General features: G+C 35.0%; 2 protein-coding genes across 2 annotated transcripts; one reads left to right on the forward strand and one right to left on the reverse strand.

Moving 5' to 3' along the window:
* Positions 1-1,642: 1,642 nt before the first annotated feature.
* On the reverse strand, positions 1,643-8,345 carry LOC117332539. The gene is made up of 4 exons (XM_033891489.1): positions 8,210-8,345; positions 4,586-4,712; positions 4,099-4,223; positions 1,643-3,246 (listed from the first exon to the last, which is right to left on the reverse strand). The coding sequence occupies exons 1-4, from the start codon at positions 8,336-8,338 to the stop codon at positions 1,708-1,710; spliced, it is 1,920 nt and encodes a 639-aa protein (XP_033747380.1). The 5' UTR covers positions 8,339-8,345; the 3' UTR covers positions 1,643-1,707.
* Positions 8,346-8,536: 191 nt separating this feature from the next.
* Positions 8,537-26,722, forward strand: LOC117332137 (zinc finger CCHC domain-containing protein 8-like). Its single transcript, XM_033891021.1, has 15 exons — positions 8,537-8,903; positions 10,055-10,097; positions 10,792-10,854; positions 11,910-12,003; positions 12,365-12,466; positions 13,359-13,462; positions 14,444-14,518; positions 15,277-15,405; positions 16,041-16,109; positions 16,977-17,125; positions 20,983-21,045; positions 21,349-21,419; positions 22,152-22,229; positions 22,616-22,715; positions 23,229-26,722. The coding sequence occupies exons 1-15, from the start codon at positions 8,555-8,557 to the stop codon at positions 24,041-24,043; spliced, it is 2,304 nt and encodes a 767-aa protein (XP_033746912.1). The 5' UTR covers positions 8,537-8,554; the 3' UTR covers positions 24,044-26,722.
* The last annotated feature ends 512 nt before the right edge of the window (positions 26,723-27,234 follow it).

Genomic DNA, 27,234 nt, shown 5'->3' on the forward strand with positions numbered 1-27,234 from the left:
TTGACCTATTTTAATTGACTTTAGTTCATCGTCTTCTCTCATGCATCGTCCGTTTGTAAACAATTGATATTTTCAACTTCTCAATAACCAAGAGGCTAAAAGACCTGATATTGGGTGTATAGCATGCTGGGGTGAAGGGCTATGAAGCTTGTTCACATGAATGACTGATCTTTATTCAAGATCACATGGGTCAAATATGCTAAAATATATTAAACAACTTCTCACTAACCAAGAGGCCTAAGAGACTTGATATTGATAGTGATTCCTTACTAAGGAAGAGGCCCAGAGACATGATATTGGGCCTGTAGCATGCTTGGTTGAAGTGCTATCAAGATTAAGACATGATATTGGGCCTGTAGCATGCTTGGTTGAAGTGCTATCAAGATTAAGACATGATGTTGGGCCTGTAGCATGCTTGGTTGAAGTGCTATCAAGATTGTACAAATGAATGATCTTGACCTTCAATCAAGTCACAGGGGTCAGATATGCTAAAATATGTAAACAACTTCTCATTAAGCAAGAGGACTAGAGACCTGATATTGTGCCTGTAGCATGCTTGGATGATGGGCTATTAAGAATGTTTAAATGAATGATGTTGACCTTCATTTAAGTTTACAGATGTCAAATATGCTAAAATCTTTAAACAACTTTTTTTCACTGAGGAAGAGGCCCAGAGACATGATATTGGGCCTGTAGCATGCTCGGTATAAGTGCTATCAAGATTGTTCAAACGAATGACCTTGACCTTCAATCAAGGCCATGGGTTTAAATATGCTAAAATCTTTAAAACAACTTCTCACTAACCAAGAGGCCTAGAGACCTCATATTGGGCCTGTAGCATGCTGGGATGAAGTGATATCAAGATTACCCAAATGAATGACCTTGACCTTCATTCAAGGCTACAAAGATCAAATATTATAAAATCTTGAAAACAACTTTTTTTCATTAAGCAAAAGGTCTAGAGCTCCGATATTGGGCCTGTAACATACTTGGGTGAAGGGCTATCAAGGTTGTTCAAATGAATGACCTTGACCTTCATTCAAGGTCACATGGGTCAAATATACTAAAATCTTTTAACAAAATCTTCTCTCTAAGCAAGAGGCCCGGAGACCCAATATTTGGCCTTTAGCATGCATTGACCTCAAATTCAAGTCACTGGAATCAAATCTGCCAAAATATATCTAAACTCAAGTGACTGTTACGGTCCACTGGCCTCCTATAATGGACTTGTAATGGAATAAAAATTGTATACTGCATGACTACTTGATTTCAGGCTTTGGGCAAGCTTCTTCTAGAGCCTTGGTCAGAATGGTGTTGTTTCTTTTCATCAAATTGAATGTTCTTGGTGTTTTAAGCAAGGAGGGGTGTCCAACAGTGACACTATGACATCAATGAAAAAAAAGTGTGTTGACATGCTTGTGACTATTTAAGATGAAATACTCTGGTCTAAAATCGTATGCAGGAACGTTCTAAATTATCAAAATTCAAAGTAGGTATTGGCTAACAGGCCTTAAAAAAGGGCCTGATGAAACTTTGATTGGTATACCTTGCATTTGTTTGCAGTGGTCTTATTGTATGCCTTGTTTTATTTCCTTAAGTTAGTAGTAAACTTTATCTTGACAAAAAACTAAACAATTTGATATTCGTTTCATAATATAATATTAAGTTTCAGTACAAAAATACATTGCATACATGTTACCATTAGTGCTATATAGAGTGTCGTAGCCTGGAATAGACGACATGAGCCACCCCTGACACCAAGGCATGGTTAGCGAACTCCAGAATATGTTGCACCAGCGGGTAGGCAGGTAATGGAATGTCATTGGCACAGAACTTTTTTACTGGTGGACTGTAATCATGGTCACCTCCAACACATGGACTAGGGGGAGTTTGGCTGGTCCACCTCACAATCAGCTCCTTCATAAAGCTGGGAAAAACAAGGTCTACAATGCTCTCAGCTGGAGGCAAGTTGTCTATACAGTTTATGTGCTTTTGTTTGAAGTCCTCAACCCTTTGGGAAATTTTAGGCTCCAATTTGTGGAATTCTTTTCCCAACCAATGAGAGACAATGTGCAGAAAAGTGTTTCTTTGTGAGGAGTTGCCCCAGCTGTCATATGCAGTTTCAGTATTTCTGTCTGTCCCCAACATGTCCAGATAATCCTGTATTAACTGGAATGGAAAACCTTTGTTTTCTTCCAGGAACATATCCTGTATTAGTAACTGGAGTATAGTATGAAACCTCTTTATAAGAGGAGAGAGTTCTAGATTCTGAAGGTCTGTTTCCATTTGAACAAGATATTTAATTAAACTCTCCAGAACATTAATGCAATCCTTCATCACATCTTTTTTTGGGAAATGTTTTGAAAGGTATTTTTTCTTGCAGTTTATTTGGGAGCATTTCTTGTGATTCATAGTTCTATTTTCTGTACAATGTAAACATTGCGGAGTAAGAACGACAATCATATCCATATTGATGTCTGTCTGAGGGGAGGCATTTCTATGTGTGACGGCCTTGGAGTCAGTCATAGGACAATCATGAACTGAAGAGTCAAATTGATCAGTTTGAACACCCACTGAAATCTTTGTAACACTTCGTGGCACTGTGTCAATTTGTGTAGCTTTACTGCAGCAGAGAGGCTTGTGTACTAAGTTTTCAAACCTATATGCAGGGCATATTCCCCAAGATGTTTCCCCATTTTCTGTCACTGTTGATTGGAAGGATGGACAGGTCAATGACCCACATGAGTGACAGAGATGGATGTTGACATCTACAGAAAGGTCCTTCTCTCCAAGTTCCTGTATATTGTCCTCACTTGTGTTAGAAGAATGGCAGGATAGGGCATTATCAGCGACCAGGGGTGCCTGTCCTACGTCTTTTTGGACATTCTCCTCTTCAGAATTAGATGTGTCCTTGTCATTCTCAATAGCATCCAGTAGGGAAGTTTCATTCATCTGGTTTATTTGTTTTGTTGAATTGTTGGAAGTTATATTTTCCTGTCTTGAATCATTGCTACCACTATCCCTGCCATGCTTAACCAGTTCTATGACAACCTCTCCTCCAGTCAGGGGAAACAACTCCTGCTCCACATCTGATCTAGGAGAATCTTTGTTACCCACGCCTGGTTCAGACAACTTGTAGGATTCCTCTACAACTGGAGTGGAATCGCCTTGAGAACACTGAATATCCATGGTAACAGTAAGACTTTCTGGAAGATTATCATCATGATATCTGCAAAGCCACATATCCTACAATAAAATAGTTTAATATTAATTCTACCATGCTTGCTATGCAACGCCAGTTTTGATTGGTTTAAAACCATGTATTATTTTCCAATAACCCACGCTCGTGCCAATAATACACGCACGTGAGTCACGGCTGTTACAATTTTATATATCTAATATTCACCCATTTCATCAGCGGTCACCACAGCCGAGTGGGCTAATGGGTTAGTCTTTCAATAAATTTTTATCACGACGCGAGTTCGAATCCTACGGAGGCCCCCTTTTTTTCTTTGTTTTTTTTTTCTTTTTCTATCCTTTTTTTCAAAATCAATGCCATATGATAGATGCTCTTGATCGTAGTACTGTATTGCCTGTATATTTCATCAACAAATAATGCAATACTCAAGAAATAAAGTACAAGGTTTTCTCTGGGTTTCTTTGCCGTTTTTCTATTAAAAAGAGGTCGATCTCAGAACTAAACAGTACATGGTAGAATAGAAATAATCAACTTTGACTCGTGTATTGTTGCAGCCTTCGTTATTAATTCAATTGCAAAATATCCTCGTCCTCGTATATCCTGCAATAATACACGAATCATCGTTAATTATTTCTTAAATAACCGGCCAGCATCCTAGTAATCTAATATAAATGATATTTACATTAAATATAGTTATTGTTAATTTCTATTACTGAAATTAATTAAACCAGTCAACATAGCACCATTATATTTCTTATTTGAAATTAACTGATAATTAATTAGTAGATGATTTCAAGAACCATAAACTTGACAACTCAATACTTGAACTGACTTGTAATTGGTTTACAAAACACTGTTGATTTCATTTAAGCTCTTCTCTAGAGAATGTAAATGATCACCTTGAGTTTAGACAGGCAGTCTCTTTGTACACACTTTTCCTGGTATTCAAATACCACCTGGAACACACCACAAATGTTGTAAAACCAAACAGTAGCGCTGTGACTCACTCCAACTACCCGGAAATCTGCAGAGAAGAAAAAGTTACAGTATAGAGAAATCTGCAGAGAGGAAAAAATTACACAGTGCATGGAGGAAAAAGGTAATAATTACCAAACAAGTTTAGCTATGGCACTTGGAAATACAAAGGAATGTCACAGCCAGATTTTTTTTTAGGTAACAGCAGGTATAGTATGAAGATGAATTGGACCACATGCAGAAATCACATAATATAAACTCAGTTTATGATGCTCTGCTATGCATTATAAAATTCAATCCATAGTGTAGTATGTGTACTATATTAATATTTTCATTATTCAAATCACCTACTTGTAGGACACCCAGGTATACCACTGGAACCATCAGATAACTACCCTGTACACTACTTACCTTTCAATAACAGTTTAGTTGCCATGCCATCTTTTGAATAACGTGCATGGATCCTGGTGAAATTTTTCGGCATTTGGGAGCAGCCACATAAAACATCACTTGCCAGAAACAACGGTATACCTTGTGACTGAAATTATTTTAAAAAATTGTTGATTTTTTCAATAAATTACATTTAAGTTTAACAAGCAATATATAATTCAAATCAAAATCCTCAACTCATCATCTCACCTAATACAAAACTGTTATTATGATTCGACCTGGAACTGGGTCATGTACATGTATAATGTACATGCCTCCCAAAACACACAGTCGCCACAATGATTTACATGCCCCTCGTAAACAAAGGAGGCCATCCTTAAATGAACATAGCTGTTGATAGGATATCAAACAATACCAAACCAATCTAAATCCTCTTACTAGAAATAGGTTTGGTCAGTTAGGAAATCTTTTAATTTGTTTTTGACAGTTTAACTAAGGCTATATGGAGAAGGAATATCAACTTTGATAGTCCTTGATATAATCCTTCATTGAAATGGACAAAAACTTCAAGAAATTACATGTAAAGTCTATAGGGTTACTAGAAACATACTGTTTGTTGTTATCTATTCCAGCCTATATATTCATTATTGGACTGAATATAACTCTTAACCCTTACAGACAATTGCTGCAATGTCTTTTGTTTGATAAAATTTGTTCCCCGGATTTGGCATTTTTAGCAAATTTTTTGCAGCAAAAAAAAATCATTTTCAAGTCTACCTTTGCAGCAATTTCCCACAACTTAAGTTACAAGAACCTGTACCTACATACTTGATTATGTTTGCAATTTACATGAACTTTGCAGCAGTTTTCCGTGATCCCCGAGGATTCAAGAACCTGTACTTACAAATTTTTGTTTGCAAGAACTATGCTGAAATTTCTAATAGGTCAGTTTTAAATGTGAATTAGTCAACCCATGTTTTTTTTCTGTACATGTAGTTGATTTCAATCTGGTAAGATGGATTAGATTCTACTTCGTTGCCTGTTTATGCCTAAACAAAATCTTTTAAAAATATTACTTTTTTTTCCACTCCTGGGATAGGCCTATTTCTTCTGAACCAGAGCTTGTCGCCATCTTGATTTAATACTATAGCTTAACATTGTGTAGTTTCATTTGTATCTTTATTTTTTATATATTTTTTTTCTTTTTTCTTTTGCAATTGATCATGTTAAATAGCATGATTGGTAAGAAGTTAAGGGTAAGGTGACATAGAACTCCCAATCTCTCTTTTGTGTAAATAAAAGTAGAACTTGCACTTTCTATTTTGAAAACCATCATAGATGTTGACACCTTTTAATTGACAGTTGGGAATCAGTTGCATTTCCAATTAGACATTGATTATAATTGATAATTGGGACAACATTAGGTGAGATATTTCTAATTATTAGATATGCAACGGGTCAAAATATTTTACCAGTTACTTGTGTATATTTAGAAAGCTGAGCCCAAGAAAATTCCAATTATACTGCTCTTATGTAGATTTTAAAATGACAGATCTTTTCAGTCTCAAATTATTTTCATACAATGTAATAGAAATATATAGTCTTAATATAAGGATATCACTATGATATTGATATTTTTTAAAATTAAACCATAATTAAAATCTTCGAATGTGTGCCTGTATTTATGATTTATCTACATACAACATTGTCAAGAAATGGCAAAAATAGGCAAACAGTCGAGACAACTTTCAACAAATCCAGGATAAGAACAAATGACTGGGCCCCCATCTTGTCAACTATCTGCATCATGCCTGAGGCAAGTTTTATAGATGGAGAGTAATATTTAACAAGTCATTAACCTAAAGGGAAAATGGAGACATCCTCGATTTTACTAGACAGAGATGGATTTTACGATTGAATGTGCCCAACATAAAACATTTTCGAAAAATTAGTTTTTGTATTTGGCGAATTTCATGGTTTTTATTCTTCAGAGAAACGGTGATTTCGGACGCTTCGAAATCAGTGGAAATTGGCAAAAAATATTACTGCTCAAACAACAGTTGCTTATAGTAAGCAAAAGAGGTGCTGTTACCACAGGTACTAGGGGTAAGAAATTATATATTGTGAATATATATACTATATATAGCCTCGTATAATATATAAAATGGAGCCATTTTATACAGTAATACGAGGCTTTATGATACCTTTCCTTATTTTACACAATATAAAAAGTAGACAATAGAAATGCTATTTGAACCACATCCTCAAAAAAATGCTATTAACCAGGTTAATAGGCAAAAGTGCTATTTTTAATACCCGGAATAAACGCATTCATATTTTCGCGGGGTTTTTTGCGTTCTTTCTGATTGGACAATGTATACGCGTTTTCGACACTTTTTGCTTTCATTCTGATTGGACAATGTATACGGGTTTTCGACACCAAGACGAAGCGGACACAGTAATCGTTTAAGGGAATGCTACAGGAACATTTTGGAAAATGGCTTCATCTGACAAATCGACAGCACTAACACAAAACGAGTAATAAAAACGCCAGCTAGCATGCTGAAAGACTATCCACGGGGAAAATCATGAGTATTTGTGAAGGATTTGAACACTGGTTTGAGAGAAAAAAATGGAATGATTAATATGCTGGAATAATAAAACAGTTATTGTATGGGTATTTCTGGAAATAGCACTTGTATTGTCCCCCTTGACATTAACTATTTGCCTCGGCTTCGCCTCGGAAAATAGTTCATGTCTCGGGGGACAATAAAAGTGCTATTTCCCTCACACCCATACAAATAAAGTATATATATACAATATATAATTTCTTACCCCAAGTACCTGTTACGAATGATAGAGAGCGCATTGCCCGTTCGCGTAGCGAACTTAATGGTAGAGATGTCTCGGAAACCCCCCCTTTTCCCCCAATATACTTAAGAGTTCAAAAACTTTTTCAGTAACCGGAAACAGGAAGTCACGACAAGATCCAGTCTTGCGCAAGACTGTATTCAAAGTCACATTCTCGGGAGATTACAAAATATCAAGATTTTAAAAATATGCAAATGTTCACACTAGTTAGAATTTGTTAATAAAATTTATCACGAACAATTAAGTTCTTAATTTTTTATATTCAAAACGTAACGGTATAATTTTCAACGAAAATATTTCCGGTGTTTTACGAGTGCAGCTCCGGTCCGTTCGAGTTGCATGTATACAAGTTTACCAAATATAGCACATAAAATAAAGAGGACTTCCGAATTTTTTTGTTGTCGTCTGCTGCTCATCTGCGAGATCTGCTGTCCCGTCACCTTGTCATCGCTTAATCAGTCTATTTTAAGACTTATTCTACGATTAGTTTTTGTAGTAAGTTATCTAAATCATAATTCTTGTTGATATATACTTTATCACAAACCAGTGTATAGATCTGTTGGCAATATATTCATTTTGTAACGTGGGATTTACTATTCTAGTACACTAGATTATGTGTGCTTGTTTCTCGAATTCCATGGGCACCAGGATTGCTGCGCTCTCACATAGGCCTAGGCCATGCCTAAAATTATATTAAGAAGATATTGAACATCGAAATCCAACCCAAATTTTAACAAATTAGGCTGTAGTAAAACAATATAACACACACAATACCTCATCCAGTGTTTCAGGGGCATTGATGCATTTTTTATCTCGAAGTACGAGAAATCTTATTGATCTGCCACCGAGACATATTGACGATAACTTGATGCTTGCAGACGGTTGCTGCCTCGTATCCGCCATCTTTAAACAATCATGATTTACTCCGAGCCTACTTTAAAAATAAAATAAAATATTTGGATATCGTATGTAAGCATTGAACATATGAAATAGAAGAAACTATTTGGAATCAGGTACAATATGTATATCTATAAGATTAAAATTCCCTGTATTTTTAATCCAACCAGTCTGAAGCCCTACTTCACTCCGAAGATTCTTTTGTCCACATCCGGCTCGAAGATGGCGGAGGATATGTTTGGCGATTCCTCTCTCTTTGACGAATTCGAAAAAGAGCGAGAGTCGTCAGGAAGCTTTATATTATATAAAGTTAATGATGAAGGAGAAGAAGACAAAAGTAGAATTCTTTTTCGGATGGGTGATTCCGAGGAGAGCGAATCATCATCTGACGATGATTCCGGCGAAAGTGAAAATGAAAACAACGGAGTTGACCAACTTGATGATGCTGAAGAGAAACACGAGGAAACATCGATTCAAGTAGACGGCAGTGACATCGTTAATGGAGGAAGTTATCACATTAAGAATCGCCAATCTGCCGATAGAAATACCGAGTATAAGCTGACACATGAACGTATCCTACTAAATAGCTAAAAATACGAAATGTATAAACATGCAGACAGTGTACGTACAGGCACCAAATGTACATTGCCATTTATTAATTGTTTATCATTTATTGCCTGGTAGCAATTGCCTGATGCCTTACATAAAATAGTTATTGAACTACATCAACCGGGGTACCTTGTGTCCTCTGATATGCTGCTGCCAGCTGCAGACCTGTCCCTTTTGAGTGCAGCTGCGTCATGAAATGTTTCGATTTCGCTAGCCTACGTTTGCTTTCATTATTAACCTGTATATATACTGAGCTGTTAGTTGGATTTTTGTCATTCTTCTAAACATTATTTCAATAAGTATAGGTGAAATAACAATTTTCCGCTGACTCTGTCACCTGACTATTAAATATTGATGGATAGTCATTTGGTTGGATAAACAGAGAATGTAGATATAAGTTGCTTCAATATCAGAAGCTACCATTTGCAATACATATCTGTTGTGTGACACTGCACATTTATTGCGATGAACTAATGGGCTTATTAAAAATTTACTGCATATTTGTAAAATGATATTTCTCTAAACATCTCTCCTAATCAACTTAATTAGTGGGTAATATCTCTCAGTTGTAATTTCCATACATAGATGGATTAAATTAAGTATTTATGATGTAAATTTATCCAAAACCAGTTATTAAGTGTCAAGTCACTGTTTCAGTATGGTATTGGTATTGGTATTGGCCTGTATCTGCTCTGAGGACAACGGAACATTTAGGTTTCTGATACCTGAAGAATGGACATCAAATAAATTAATATTATTAATCACAGCAAGAGGGTCCTGATGAAGCCCAATGCTTGGGCCAAACATCTATATACCAAACCAATAAAGACAAGGAATCTGTACTCCCTAGTTTGTTGCTAATGATGTACCCATTTAATTTTGTTCTCCAATCGCCCCTGCATGCTTTATGGTATGCAATTGTAAGCAAAAGTCACACTTAAGCTTGGACCAATGTATCTGCAACTACTCATCCTGGCGTTGGCTCTTCTTCATTAAACATAATATTAATTACAAGATAACAATTAAGTACAATGAATATCAAGAAGTTGTTTGAAAGTTTTCTTTTAAGATATGTCTATCTATCAATATTAACATTTCTTTAACAAGAATCAGGCAATAAGTTTGAGAGATATGCAAGAGTTATTGACTCCACAAGGTAAGTATTATAACGTTTTCTATTGAACTTCAATCACAAGTCATTGTAATTCAGGATAGTCTGACTGCTGTTTTATAATTAATTGTATACAGATCGTGTATCTCATCTAATTGAATATTCTAAATTTGTGATCTTTGATTTTTTAAAGCTTTGTAAAATTTCAGGATAAAATGTGTACAGCACATGTACACTCTGTAAATACTTATGGTCAAAAAAAGAAAGTAGTTAGAATGGAAATCAAGTAATGATTAGCAGCTGAAGATAACTGATTTAGATTAACATTATTTTAAGAGGAAAATCTACATGCTGTAATTATAACAGTATAATTCATCAACTCATAAGTGTGTCGGTGTCATGTACAATATACATTGTACCTATCTTCAATATAGAAATGGAATATGGTTTTCATCGAAGTACAGAATAAGCACTTATCTATATTGAGCAATGCATATGTTTTTTCTCCATTTTTTTTTAATTTACGAATGCGATGTATATAAATTAATACATCAAATTAATATTGAAAATATATATGCTGTATATTTTTGTCCCACAAAAGCAACTGTGATATAACTAATTATATTGTCTTGAATAGCTAGACATTTTAATCTGTTTAAATATTTCAGGTTTTTTTATATATGTTATAAAATCAAATTGCTCCTTCATCTTAATCATTCTGAATGTGTCTCTGTTACAGATTTACTGCAGACTCCAACAGTCCTGCTTGTCAGATTATATATCAGAATAACGACTTTTCCAGGTACTAAGTAGTTTTACCTTTATCTAATAATATTAATGATGATTTATACTCATGTACTGAGAGTAATCCGATATGGTTTTGATTGACAGTCTACTCTTCCATTGATGAAGATGAATCTATAGTAACAGTTAAATTACTTGATTGGTTCTCTCTTCACCAATTAGAGAAAAAACAATATTTTTTACATATTCTACATTTTGAGAGAAAAAAAAGGAAGAAAGGGGAGTTCAAATTTGAAAGCATTGTGACCACGCAATTTGTAATAACGACGCTTGTTGTAATAAATGTGGTTGAGGAATTGTTTTTGATATAATACAGTATCACACTTAGGTTTTAGTTATCTCTTTGTATTTATGAAGTGTTTAACAGGATATGACTTCAGTTGGTGTATACTAGGCACTTTTAACTACACTGGCAGTTTACACAGAGTAGATTTGATTAAAAAAAGGAACCAGACCTTGAAATATGGCTGGATTATAGAATAGACAGAGTCAGGTTTAGACAGATTTAATCTACTACATATATTTCTCTCGGTATAACTACGACAGGAAATTCAAATCTATAACTTCAGATCACCAACACATAGTGTATATGATATATTGTGCTAATGAATAGATATATAACTTAGCAACACAAACGACGAAGGAAGACAAATTTTTGACTCGTGCCCTGACCAGGCCTCGAACTCACGATCTACGGCACCCAATCGTATATATAGTAGGAATTTTCTAGACAAAATTATTTAACCAGTTTAGACAGAGATACGGATTGGACAGAGCCCGGTTTATACAGTCCACTGTACTCATTAAGATGTGTGATGTGTAGGGAGCTGTGGACAGTATACAATATACCATTATACTGGTGAAAGTAGGATTGATGGACCAAAATAATCTGATGGAATAAAGAAATAAGCATTATTTATAGTATGCTATTATGCTCAAGTGTTAAATATATTTTTACTTTTAAATTATCGTTCATCAATTGGATAGCTTTGTAGTATTCCTTCTAAATAACAGAACAGTAAAATATTATCATATTCTATCTGATTGTTTCAGGAAGTATCGTACATCAATTGAACAGTACATAATGCATCTGATCAACAGAGAGGAACAAAGCAAGAGAGAGAGATTGCCAGATATACAGCTCAAGGTTATTGACAGAAAAAATTGATTTTGAGAATGATTTTATTTCACCATATTACAAACATAATCAAATGATAAATAATTTCTCTCTTTTGATTGATGAAAATCTCAATATTTCAAGATACCCTTAATGTCTTTATGTTAATAGTACAGTACTAAGTTAAATATATAATTCTTCGTATTACACAAAGAATACTTTTCTATATATATTATATAAAATTCAAATTAAAGAATCTGTGGAAATGTGAGGATTCATCTTTTCTCTGTGGTATGCAACTTATATTAATAGATGTTGGATATCTTAAACTCTGAAATCATTTTATCCGATATAGATATTATTTGCTTAATTTTGCATGAAAAATCCTAAGTTACATTCTGACTGTTTCAGAGCTCAAATCCTGACATGCCTTGATTTGAACAGCAAGCTGACTGGTAAACAACGAACCATGAAAATGTGGACTTCTCATGCGGTATGTCATATACATTTAACATGTCCCCTAAATGTTAAACCTGAATTCCATTCATTGACCTAAGTTAAATATAAAAGTGTCTATATGCCTGTGATAATTGTTCAGGACAAAATCTGAAATTATAAAATATCATTGGGTGATTCTTATAGACATTCATAAGATTTTCTTCACTTCTCCAGTATAGAGCACTGAGAAAAATGTTATCTAATACTAAATAAGTACATTGTAAACAGAGGGACCAGTACCAGTAATAATCAGTAATGTTAAATGTCCTTTGTTATGTCCTGGGTAGACTTGAAAGAATCTATCAATACCTGTATAATGAAGACATTTAAATCTCAACAGTAGGGCAGGATTATGTAGCTTTATGAAAAGGCTTTGTCACATGCCAGGGCTTTTTCCTACTGGTTTGGGAAAGACTTTTTCAGGAGTAAACTGCAAATTTTGGGAATTTGACTTACAAATGAAGTAATTTCAATTGGGAATGGGGCCAATTAACAGCCCGAAAAAGCCCTCAGAAAAGCCCTGCATGCTAAGTATCAATCTCCAGTATTGAGATTTCTGTCTACATCATGATACTGTAGTGATAAAATAGTTTTCTTTAAAATCATTCAATTAACCTAGTGGTACATTCACGAAGTGTGCAATAGAATTGATGTCAAAATCCTGCTATGTCGTTAAGTCATATAAAATATTCAATGTCATAGTGTCATATAAATGATCTTATGTCGTAATGTCATATAAAGTGTCCTATGTCATAATATCATATAAAGCATCACAAATTATTTTATGTTATGTCATAAACTATCCTATGTCATAATGTGATATAAAGTGACAGTTTGTTAGTCTGTTTAGTTTTATCTAAATTTATGTATTCTTTGTTTTGCTGCAGATCATTGGGAGCAGTCAGTTCCACAGAGATTTTGTTATTGATCCATTAGGATGGCCACTAGTGTCCAATAACCCTTCCCTCACAGACAGCTGGGAAGCTCCCAAGTATCCTTGATGATCTGTTCATTTTCTTATGTCAGTATTTCAAATAGGTTACATGCATTTTCAGCATAAAGAAACATGGTCCGTTTAATCATCTAGATATCCGATTTGATGCACCTCACCATTTTATGGGGAGCTTGTTGTGTTACCAATACATGTCAGTCTGGAATCAGTGTCATCACTTTAACAACTAATTTCAAATAATCATTTTGATAAAAGTACTAATTAAAATACCTCAGTCAAATTTAAAGGTCAAAGTTTCAAGTTCAAGGTCACTGTTACTTTTTATAGCAAGTCAACAAATTCTGTGATATGACAGTTAGTATTCAAGCAACTTGATTTTTTGAGGGATTTTGATCAAACTGGTTTATGGAAGATCATGTATAAGAATGCCTCATCTGAGTCAACATTTCAGGGTTCAAAGGTCAAAGTGTACACCTGTTTATGAAATTACAATTAAGTATCTATATACATGTACATCTGAGTAAATTTTCTATTATTTTTATGTTTAATTGATTGATAATGTTTTTTGACAATTGATAATCAAATGAACAAAAATGGACAAACGAATATTTACCTAATAAGATAAATTAGTGATTGAAGTTTCCTGATTTCCAAAAGGTTTAATTGAGGTTTCCTATACAAGGAGCCACAATAGCTCTGACAGTCTGTTAGAGCACGACCACGTAATCTCGGGTGAAGACCCGAGGTGCGTGGTTCGACTCTCCCTACCTGTATCGGTTTGTATTTCTCAGGAAGCTGTGAAATAGGCTGGTCTATGCTGTTGTGGTTGTGTCCTTTGGTAAGACACTTTACCCTAATTGCTCTGTATGGCATGTGATGTTCCTCCTGTATGTTGTTCAGTGAAGTAGTCACCAACTACCACAAGGAGACCATGCCTCAAAATGACCCCTGGCGGTCCACGGGGTGATAAACTTAACAAACAAACAAACAAACAAACGAAAGAGTTTCCTATACAGGTAGATATGAACAGGTATACACAGATCCACTCCCATTAGCAGAGGAGGAGTTGGACACCAGTGCTAGTAAACCCCCAAGGTAAGAATTGTACATGCTTTGTCAGAGGGTTGGAGAGCCATATAGTTGAGGAAAATAAAGGTAAAAGTTTGATTTTTTTTTCTAAATGAATGTACCTATTAACTTCCGGTTCTTAAGATTTACACTGGAAAATCAATGGGTAAATTTTATTGTCCTTAATATTGTAAAGAAGGAGGGTTACTAAAAGGGAAATATAGATTTGTGTCGAGTGCTATTGTTTTTAACTTATTTAAAAAAAAAAAAGAGAGAGATCAAAACTTTTTCAAGATCAGATGTTGTCTTTCAGAGGTAGTAAAGTTTTTAGTTTGTTTTTTTCATCAATAATTAAAAACAAAATTGCTATGAATGATATTTGGCAACAGAAATTTTGTCTAATGTCAACAAAAAAGATTGTTTGAACCTCCAGATGCAGGCTTGGTGGATACCGGTATCTTGATTTAGAATGTAATGATTGTATTATAAAATTAGTAAGAGAGATCGCTGTGAAACTATATACACTGTACTTAACTGTTTTCCTGTTACTCTAGATTTGGTCATTTCAGACAAGTTAAACTTTATTCCCTACCATTAGTGGGTTAAATGGGTTATATATGATTAATGGGATGAAGAGCTTGAGGTAATCTTTATTGACAGTGAACAATTAAATGATTGTCTAGTCTAGGAAAGTATGAATACATCTTGGAGAGCTATGTCTGTCTATCATCTTCTTTCTTTCAGAAAAAAAAACAGCCACTTAAATTGAAAATGATCTTTTTCAGACAAAAGCAAACATGTTTTAACTGCTGTGGTGAACACATGATAGCTGATTGTCCAGAGCCCAAAGACTTCACACGTATCAGACAGAACAGAGACAAATTCCGTCAGGATAGTGTGTCACAGAAACCAACGTAAGATCAATTTAATCTTGTCAGTTGTCTGTCTCAATAACACTGCTTCATTGATTCGTCAAACAGATTTAATTTGGGTCAAGAGCAATAAAACATTTTTTGTTGGTTGCTTTCGACATTCTACAAATACAATGCTTTATATGCATGTATCATCCTACAGCAACTTTAATGTTAGATTTTATCAACTGCTATCTGGAAGCTCTCAGTCTGTATCATAAGATATGATTAACCGTAATAGCTACCTTATAATCTAAAATACATGTATACGTATATATATATGTCTTAGTGTATCAAGAGATTTTAAAATATTTCATTATTTTTATAAAAAAAAAATTCACTTACCATTTATTTTGACCTAATGACCTTTTCAGTGCAGATTGGCCACAAAGAATGTAGTAATAATAATCATTAAATATATTTAATCGTTTTTGTTGGCCCTGATTGATACATACATAGATGGATGGGGAAGTGAACCCCAACCGTCTTAATGAATACCAAGTGTACTATCACTACGCCATTGTATCAACCACCTGTTGGCTAACATGTTATTAATCGTAATGTAAAGTCCCATAAGGAATATTTTGTTTTCAGAAAAAAAAGTTTGGTTTATATTCAAATCTTTTTTTATTTTATAGGTCCAAAAGATATCACTTAGACAAATCTTTCCAATCCGAAAGCAACAGTTTTGTACCAGGTGTTATCAGGTAAGGAAATGATTGTATTGTGATATGGGGACTTAAGGAAATAATTAATGTGTTCTGATGTGTATTGAACAGTAGTGCATTGTGTTTCAGTTTTGATTTAACAGTTGTGTACAGTTTCAGTATATTGAACAGTTACTGTAATAGTTACGCATTGTGTTCCAATGTAATGAAAAAAAGGTATTGTTTCAATGTGATGAGGAACAATAACAGTTACTTATTGTGTTCTGTTGTAATGAATGTTTGGATGTTTTGTATCAGGAGATGAACAGTTGTGTACAGTGTTACTATAAGTGTTTTAAGCATTGAACTGCTTTTAGTTGGAAGTTATGGGCTGATGAATGCCAACTGGACAAAGGCGAATTTAATGAAGCGAGCTAGCGCTTCATGTTGAACTTGCCTTTGTCCAGTTGGCATTCATCAGCCCATAACTTCCAAATGAAAGCGGTTCAATGCTTATATTTACATTTGACAATGATTTTTAAAGATCATATCCAGGAATTTTGCTCCGACGATGAATGAACCAATTATTATCGTCAAAGACAGAACAGCGTTTCAACAGCCATCTATCGTTATCGCTGACGTAACAATTATGACGTCACTATAATAATGAGGTCATAATAAAGATTTGGAAGTTATGGACTCATAACCTTCAAGTGAGCTTGGTAACGTTATATAGAGGGGCTGCAGTAAATGTAAATATTGAGTTATGAGAACACTTACATACAGAATTCTTATAATTATGAAAAGGAACATATTGTGGAGTAGAACTTTGTTGGTTTCAAAGTGTGGCACTTTATCTTAAATAACAAATGAGAAAATTATTACTTTAACATCACTTTAATTTATAAGTATAATGTTACATTACAGTGAAGAACTGATGGATGCACTGGGGATCACGTCGCGCTATCTTCCCTCATATATTTACAAGATGAGGGTTCTGGGGTATCCACCAGGCTGGTTGGAGGAAGCCAAAGTACAGAGCTCTGGACTTGTCTTGTTTGACGGCGAAGGAAATGGTTAGTCTGTTGGATTTTAAAATCTAATTCAGAATCAGATGAAAAAAATATGTTTTTCAAATACATTGTATGACTATGAACTGTTTTACCACACTGTGTATGACTATGAACTGTTTTACCACACTGTGTATGACTATGACCTGTTTTACCACACTGTGTATGACTATGAACTGTTTTACCACACTGTGTATGACTATGAACTGTTTTACCACACTGTGTATGACTATGAACTGTTTTACCACACTGTGTATGACTATGTTCTAATTTACCACACTGTGTATGACTATGTTCTAATTTACCACACTGTGTATGACTATGACCTGTTTAACACACTGTGTATGACTATGAACTGTTTTACCACACTGTGTATGACTATGAACTGTTTTACCACACTGTGTATGACTATGAACTGTTTTACCAACACTGTGTATGACTATGTTCTAATTTACCACACTGTGTATGACTATGAACTGTTTTACCACACTGTGTATGACTATGAACTGTTTTACCACACTGTGTATGACTATGAACTGTTTTACCACACTGTGTATGACTATGAACTGTTTTACCACACTGTGTATGACTATGACCTGTTTTACCACACTGTGTATGACTATGACCTGTTTTACCACACTGTGTATGACTATGAACTGTTTTACCACACTGTGTATGACTATGAACTGTTTTACCACACTGTGTATGACTATGAACTGTTTTACCAACACTGTGTATGACTATGAACTGTTTTACCACACTGTGTATGACTATGACCTGTTTTACCACACTGTGTATGAATCTGAACTGTTTTACCAACACTGTGTATGACTATGACCTGTTTTACCACACTGTGTATGACTATGACCTGTTTTACCACACTGTGTATGACTATGACCTGTTTTACCACACTGTGTATGACTATGTTCTAATTTACCACACTATGTATGACTATGAACTGTTTTACCACACTGTGTATGACTATGAACTGTTTTACCACACTGTGTATGGCTCTGAACTGTTTTACCTCACTGTGTATGACTATGAACTGTTTTACCACACTGTGTATGACTATGACCTGTTTTACCAACACTGTGTATGACTATGAACTGTTTTACCACACTGTATGACTATGAACTGTTTTACCACACTGTATGACTATGAACTGTTTTACCACACTGTGTATGACTATGAACTGTTTTACCACACTGTATGACTATGAACTGTTTTACCACACTGTATGACTATGAACTGTTTTACCACACTGTGTATGACTATGAACTGTTTTACCACACTGTGTATGACTATGACCTGTTTTACCTCACTGTGTATGACTATGAACTGTTTTACCACACTGTGTATGACTATGACCTGTTTTACCTCACTGTGTATGACTATGACCTGTTTTACCACACTGTGTATGACTATGAACTGTTTTACCACACTGTGTATGACTATGAACTGTTTTACCACACTGTGTATGACTATGACCTGTTTTACCACACTGTGTATGACTATGACCTGTTTTACCACACTGTGTATGACTATGAACTGTTTTACCACACTGTGTATGACTATGACCTGTTTTACCACACTGTATGACTATGACCTGTTTTACCACACTGTGTATGACTATGAACTGTTTTACCACACTGTGTATGACTATGACCTGTTTTACCACACTGTGTATAACTATGACCTGTTTTACCACACTGTGTATGACTATGAACTGTTTTACCACACTGTGTATGACTATGAACTGTTTTACCACACTGTGCACGACTATGAACTGTTTTACCACACTGTGTATGACTATGACCTGTTTTACCACACTGTGTATGACTATGAACTGTTTTACCACACTGTATGACTATGACCTGTTTTACCACACTGTGTATGACTATGAACTGTTTTACCACACTGTCTATGACTATGAACTGTTTTACCACACTGTGTATGACTATGAACTGTTTTACCACACTGTATGACTATGAACTGTTTTACCACACTGTATGACTATGAACTGTTTTACCACACTGTATGACTATGAACTGTTTTACCACACTGTGTATGACTATGAACTGTTTTACCACACTGTGTATGACTATGACCTGTTTTACCACACTGTGTATGACTATGAACTGTTTTACCACACTGTGTATGACTATGACCTGTTTTACCACACTGTGTATAACTATGACCTGTTTTACCACACTGTGTATGACTATGAACTGTTTTACCACACTGTGTATGACTATGAACTGTTTTACCACACTGTGCACGACTATGAACTGTTTTACCACACTGTGTATGACTATGACCTGTTTTACCACACTGTGTATGACTATGAACTGTTTTACCACACTGTATGACTATGACCTGTTTTACCACACTGTGTATGACTATGAACTGTTTTACCACACTGTGTATGACTATGAACTGTTTTACCACACTGTGTATGACTATGAACTGTTTTACCACACTGTATGACTATGAACTGTTTTACCACACTGTATGACTATGAACTGTTCTACCACTTGACTTTTTTTACCACACTGTATGACTATGAACTGTTTTACCACACTGTGTATGACTATGAACTGTTTTACCACACTGTGTATGACTATGAACTGTTTTACCACACTGTGTATGACTATGAACTGTTTTACCACACTGTGTATGACTATGAACTGTTTTACCACACTGTGTATGACTATGACCTGTTTTACCACACTGTATGACTATGACCTGTTTTACCACACTGTGTATGACTATGACCTGTTTTACCACACTGTGTGTATAACTATGACCTGTTTTACCACACTGTGTATGACTATGACCTGTTTTACCACACTGTGTATAACTATGACCTGTTTTACCACACTGTGTATGACTATGAACTGTTTTACCACACTGTGTATGACTATGAACTGTTTTACCACACTGTGTATGACTATGAACTGTTTTACCACACTGTGTATGACTATGAACTGTTTTACCACACTGTGTATGACTATGACCTGTTTAACACACTGTGTATGACTATGAACTGTTTTACCACACTGTGTATGACTATGAACTGTTTTACCACACTGTGTATGACTATGAACTGTTTTACCACACTATGTATGACTATGAACTGTTTTACCAGTCTATGTTAGGACCATAGATTTGTGTTGTGTTCATTTATCTGTCCACCTGTTCTTTAATTATGTCCCCCAAACGAAGGGGGGGGGGGGGGGGGCATTTTGTTTTTGCTCTGTTTCTTATTATTATTACCTGGTATTATTATTATTGTTTCTTCTCATTTCTTCCGCCGCAGAAGTTCAGAAGGATCTTCATGAAACTTCACAGACATACTCATTAGGGACATGGGGTGTGCACACATGTTTTTTTTCTCCGTAATCGGAAATCCAAAATTGCCACCAGAACTGATTTCTGATTTTGGATTTCGATCTCCAGTTTCGGTAAAAATTGGTCCATAGGGGTTTTTAGGGATGCCAAATAACGTTGTAACATTTTCGGAATGTTTGGGATACCGAATACAATGGTATGACTGTGAGGTCCCCATTACAATCAGTTCTTGTTTGCACTAATTTTCTCCTTCCTGCACGTTGTCTTCCTTCTCGGAGATCTATCTCCTACGATACTTGTCACTGGAACTTCATATTTAGGTCATGGGTTCAAATAGGTGAGATGGTGTTATTCACCAAAACTAGGTCACTCTGACCTACATTTTGAACTTTGATCAAACTAAGGTCATGGGTTCATGTGATGTAAAAATAAAAGTGAAGATCAAAATAAGGTCACCTTGACCTTTACTGAGATAAATCTCATTGAATGTTTCAATTCTATCAATGCAGAGGTGGATGCAAGTGGGAAAAGCATGGAAGATGGTGAAGTCAGTGACAGTGTTCCTAACAAAGGTAAGATGCTATCTTTTCCTACATTGACTTCTCCGACTTTAATTGGACAGATGTTTTAAAATACATTTTGTAAGCGGAAAAAAAGGTAAACTGTCTGGGTTCTTGTATATCTCCTACAGCTCTTGTGTCTGGAAACTTATCAGTAAAAACCACACCAAAAGATCTTTTTGGTTGTTCATGGTTAATTTGTGATTGACATGTTCAAAAGGGAAACTTGATGTTAGGTTATTCATACAGCTCTGATGAAAAGATATCTATGCTTATCCTTGATTAACTTTTTGATATATTCTATTAACTTTACAGGCCAGATAGACCCTGAGAAGATTATAGCATATCCTGGTTTTACTGTGGCGGTACCACCAGACACCATAGATGTGAGTCTAATCTTGGCATGGAGTATAAAGAAAATTGCTGAAAAACAATTGAATACATAGCCAAGCAAACTGTTGTCAAGAATTTTACCAAAGGATCTGTTAAACAGGGTTAAAATCTAAAATCATGTTAGAGAAACCCAAAACATTTTTTTAAATGTTCTCTGTAAAGTAACTAAATGCATAGCTGTGTCAAAATCTTGTCAAGAAATTCAACCAAGGGACATAACTTTTGAAAAAGTGTCAACATTGAAAATCAAGCAAGGAGGAACAATTACATTAAGCCATGGTTTAACAGACCACTAAGTTAGAAAAATAAAATAATAATTATATACATGGTCAGACCAAATCCCTTCATCAGCTGATAGGCTAATTCCATTATTACTCCCCTCCATAAACTAAAATGCTTGGGGTATAAATTCCATTATTACTCCTCTCCAAGAGCAGAATCAAAATGAAAATGATTATGTGAAAATTCCCAGTTATAGAAAATTATTTTTTCTTTGATATCGAGAATGCAGCTAACTCATTAGAAATCAGAACCTTTATATGAAAAAAATGTTTACAGGTGACAAATTTTCAATTATTTTACAAAATAGTAACATCTAACTCATAAACCATGTTTGTTAATTGACACATGGAAGGAATAGGACAAAACAATCAACAGTCTGGTCTCAGAAATCTATAATAATGGAATGTAGTATATAATTAACATATTTTATTGTTTGTATTTAGGAATATGAGGAGCTCGGAGCACCCCCACTACAGGATCACCAATTGAAGAGCACTCTCACTGCCCAGCTATCTGGCATGGTATGTTACTGTTCATAATATCAAATGTTTTCTCTGTACCTACCAAGGTCAGGGGTATGTAGACTTTTGTAACTTTAGAGCTAGGAGTCGTGTAATGAAATGAACCCCCTTCTTCATAGACTTACCAAATGACCACTTTAACAGAGTTAGTTTAGTTTAGTGTATATAGTTTAACGTCCTATTAACAGCCAGGGTCAGAGCCTTGAAAATATGTTTTTTATAATTAAATAGCAAAATGATTGTACTAAGACAGTGAGTTATATTTCTTGAACAATACATACAGAAGTCAAAAAGAGTTTTTCATTTGACAATATGGCAATTGTTTTGTTTTGTTCTGGAGTGATGTAAAAATCTCTGTATTTGATGTGTTTGTTGTATATGAACAGAAAAGGAAAATTGAAGAGGTTGAGGAGGAATCTAGAAAGAAGAGGAGGAAACGAGAAAAGGCCAGCTTGGAGGAGATGGACTTGTCCGATGGAGAGGATGGTAAATATTGAGAGATTATAAGGGAATAGACTGGTTTTATCTGTCAGAAATATGAGTGGCTAGTATCCTATCTATTTCCATGTCCCTGAGATTTCAGAAGTACTTTCCCTTTCTAAATATAAAGGCATTTTATCAGTACCCACAATTTTATAGAATCTCTTTAAAATGGTGGAAGAAACAAAGAAAGCAGTCACCTTAACTACAAAGTTTTTATCCTGTTTTAAAATAAAAGGTTTAACTAATTTTCACAGTGAATTTACACAAAATATGTAAATGTCCAATGATTTTAAACTGTGTGTTAGGAGGACATCCGATATTAAAAACATTAAAAGGTTTCAGACGATTTTTGAAAAGCTCATTGAAGATGAAGCCAGTACTATATAATAACAGTGTTCCTCAAAAGAAACTTGCTTAGTCCTTCACTGTAAATGTGATATTTTACTATTGGAACTGTTAATATAAGATTTTGCTATATGTGTAGTCTGAACAGCATCTTTCTGTTCATCTTTACAGCTAAGAACAGGTCGATTGACAATGATTGCTTTGTTCCACCCCTGCCCATGGATACACCGCCGTCAAAACCACCACCTCCAGACAGTACGCCTCCCGTTACTCCTGACACCGTGAAACCTAAACGATTGCCTCTCACTGGAGAACCACCACTGCCACTTAATACCCCTCCAGGCAAACCCCCCATTCCTAAGGAAACCCCACCTCCAACTCCGGAAGGAATGACTCCAGCAAAGCATGTGTCTGAAGATCGAGAGAAGTCGCCATCACTAGAAGACCTGGAACAGCAGTATCAGTTGCTACAGGAAAAGTTGTGTGAAGATGATGGTGATAAAGAGGTGGAGCTACAGGTGATTGACAGCTGTGGACCCGAAGATGATGGCTCGGCTACTTCTAAAGATCAACTGTCTAAGTCTAGCTCTGTAGAGTCTGGCAGCAGCTCTCAAGATCTCTCTCGGAGCCAAATGTCTAGGATGGGTTCTACGGCTTCCATCACCTCCTTTGGAGAGTTGGGTAGAGGAAGTCCAACTTCCTCACTTCCTGGCACGCCACTTGTGGAACAAAGTAGTAACTTTACAGAACTCAATTTTACCTTTAAATCCACAACTGGATCCATATCTCGGGACTTTGGCACGCCCATACAAAAGAGACAGGGTGTTGCTAGTGATCTGCCTGACGCAGACAAATTCGGAGAAGGGATTATGGATCACATTCCGTATGAAAATCTCCCAGAGGCCACTGGTACCTTTGAAAAAATGCGTGGACTTATTGACAGAATACGCACTAAAGTTAGCCTCCGAAAAAAGAAGAAGTCCTGACCAATGTCACGTTATCAACATACCTAGCCTTGACATGTATCACTCCTCACCCCATCGCTACATACGTCATGATGTCACACAGGTGATTGTCCTGTCACATTTGTGATTGTCCTTACCATATACAGAATTTTCATGGATCTGTTAAACAAATGATGTCATCATCATACTGTATTGTTGTTAAATTTCATAGGGATAATATTTTGAAGTTGCCCCAATCAGACCTACAAATGTAGTTCGTGAATTTGTGCGAGCATGGCTTGTAAACATTATACAGTAAACAGTTACATACATATACATATATATTCACGGAGTATTTATTTACTTGCTACATTTTAAAATACTATCCACAGTGATTGTATGGCAGAGAAATCTCAATCCGTCTGGGTGAAATTTGTACATCTAATCCTTCGCCGGAAGTAACATTGGGTTAGAATTTTTGTTTTTAAATAGCGCCCCCTCCAGTTTGGATAATTGTTGTCATACCTTCATTCTGTTGTAGATGTTATTTGGCTTTAGAATACAGAAATAGTAATCTGGCTTTTGATATCTAATTGAATGTTTGTATGGTCAGATATCTTGGTTATTAGTTTCCCCCTGATACTGGGTGAGGGTACTAGTCTATAGCTTCAAGATTGTATTCTCGCCCTTTCACACCCTATCTTGTCGGGGCTGTATCACCTTCAGTACTACTTGTTATTCTGACCTGTATTTTGACCTTTGACCTACACTAAGAAAAGAAGTTCATTCTTGGCATATAACTCCACATTTGGCGGGGGACTGTAATTTTTCTGCATAGCTACCATACAAGATTGTAATGTTGTGGTTCAAAGACATTATGTAATGATCAGATCATTTCTTAGTGGTTTTTTAACCTTTGAAAATGCATTATGTTTTCAACAGTTTGTTCAGTACAATGATGGGATGTAACCTTGTTTCATCAAAATGTTTGGTTACCTCCATAGATTGAAGTTAAAACTATCAGAAAGCATGTTTCCCTTTAAGAAGGACAAATCATGATAGAATAATCAAATAGGATTTAGTCGTATGTCTTTTGATCAAAGGGTAAATATTGGACATAAAGGGAGATGACCCTTCTCAAAGAGGGAGATTTTACATGAATGGTTTAATGCCTTGTTAATATATGAATCGACTGTAAATATAATTTCTGGGTGAAAAAAAAAGAAATAGAGTTATTGATTGCTTTAATAGGTGATTACCAAGAGGTAAGTACTTGGTACTAACTACATGTAGTTATGTTACTTTATATAGATAAGTGTTCTATTATAGCTGTCAAGAAAAGAATACAAATTCTTTAAAAGTATTACATGAAAATATGATTAAAAAGGAAAAGTATGGTTACCGTACTTTTCATAATTTCCACAAATAAAGGTTTTCTAGTTTTGAATATATGGTAAAATTGTGCAAGTGAAAACAACTGAGAAAAACCACAACCGAATGAAAACATACCGACACAAATACAAGTGATATATTTAGATTTATTAAACGAAAATCTCCTGATTTGTGGATTCATTATCAGAGATTGAAAAATTGGAACAACATTTTTGAGGATAAGAAATTTGCATTAAAATTCTGGCATTTGTCATTCTTGCTTTTCATCTTCACTCACTAAATGATCAGAACTTATGGCAGCTTATAATCTCTGGTAGTGGTAATCATTGGTGTAGCTCTGCAGATAAGTGGATTAAATTCATGCTTTTAAGGATGAAAAGAAATAGTTGTAAAAAGATGCCCATCCTTCGAGTAGGAATATTATTTGTTACTAATAAGAATGTATTCTTGTTCAAAATGTCTTAAAGTATCCACAAAAGTGGCCTTGTGGAAGTCGAGGTTGGGTCAGATTTTAAAGGTAGAAATATCAATTTTATGTTGTGTGTGTTAGTATCCCGGAACATTGTTCTGCTTATTACTAATGCAGGAACTGGTGTTTTGGAAAAAAAAAATTGATTTTATAATTATGTTCGAACTATATTTTTGGGAAATATCCCAAAATCTTACTCTGTATTGTTTGTAAAAAAAAGTTTAATACACGTATATAAATATAATCTAAAAGTCGGTAATCTAATTGTGCACCTTTCCTATTCCCAGGTTTTAAATTAAAAGATATTTTGATTTAGGATTAATTCTCTTAATCAGCTGCTGTAGGTTTTATTCTTATTTTATCAATCTAATCTCTTTGATCATCGCCTTTTCTGTGGTTTTAATTCGATTAAAAAAAACCAATGTGGTCCTTTTCAATTTCTATGTCTTGAAAGTACATAGTGATGTTTGAAACTCGGACCCTGTTTGTAGTGAAGGTTTTCTTCCTAGTCGTTAAAAGTCGTAGTCGCTTCAGTCACCACCACAGGGGTTTTATTAGATACTATAATACATATATATATATGGACTGTCGTTTGGACAATCGTGCCAAGCCCCTGTGGTCACCACAATGTTGGCTGAAGTGTTGGTTCGATTCTTTTTTACAGATATGTTATTTTGAGATACGGTATAAGTCATTGGTGAGTGAAATAATACAGGCAGATGTTATTTACATGGTCTGTAAAAAAAATGACAGAGTGGAAGATATATCATTTGATATTGTAGAATATATGTATATTGTAAAGTCGTTTTTGATATAGAACAGAAAAATTAAACAATTAAAAAGAAAAACAATTTGTACGAAATTTTGTAGTTTTGTTGGTTTTAGATGTCTGCTCCCCGAATTGATGATTTTAATTTCTGGTTTTTTTTTAATGATAATTGAAACCATAATGTCATATATGTTAATTATTACCGCGTGTTACTTTTCGATCTTTGCTTTACACATTTTAAACTGCTTTTAAATGTCAAAATGATTGGAATAATTTTATTTGGGTAAATAAACCGTAAGTGAATGGTATAATTAAATGTCAAAATGATTGGAATAATTTTATTTGGGTAAATAAACCGTAAGTGAATGGTATAGCCTTGTTAGAAAAAAAAGATGTCATGACGAGTTTTGAAATCCAACATGACCGCCATCTTGAAAAAAACAAAACAAAACATTTTAAACATCTCCAGTTTGACTGGTGTAATTGAGCTGAACATTGTGTGAGGAATGAAAGGAAGCTAACAAAATGTTTAAATTTTCGGTACGACAGCCACATCATAGTTTTCCTGAACAACGCTTATATTTTGAACAGTTGGTATTTCAC

Source organism: Pecten maximus, chromosome 8 (genome assembly GCF_902652985.1).
Source record: "Pecten maximus chromosome 8, xPecMax1.1, whole genome shotgun sequence".
Classification (NCBI taxonomy): Eukaryota; Metazoa; Mollusca; class Bivalvia; order Pectinida; family Pectinidae; genus Pecten; species Pecten maximus.

Coding starts and splice junctions, on each gene's coding strand:
- LOC117332539 (XM_033891489.1), bottom strand. CDS start 8,338: ATGGCGGATACGAGGCAGCAACCGTCTGCAAGCATCAAGTTATCGTCA. Junction 4,713..8,209: donor CCCCTGAAACACTGGATGAG/GTATTGTGTGTG, acceptor AAATAATTTCAG/TCACAAGGTATACCGTTGTT. Junction 3,247..4,098: donor ACTGCCTGTCTAAACTCAAG/GTGATCATTTAC, acceptor ATTTTATTGTAG/GATATGTGGCTTTGCAGATA.
- LOC117332137 (XM_033891021.1), top strand. CDS start 8,555: ATGGCGGAGGATATGTTTGGCGATTCCTCTCTCTTTGACGAATTCGAA. Junction 12,004..12,364: donor TGCCAGATATACAGCTCAAG/GTTATTGACAGA, acceptor AAAAATCCTAAG/TTACATTCTGACTGTTTCAG. Junction 22,716..23,228: donor CTTGTCCGATGGAGAGGATG/GTAAATATTGAG, acceptor TCATCTTTACAG/CTAAGAACAGGTCGATTGAC.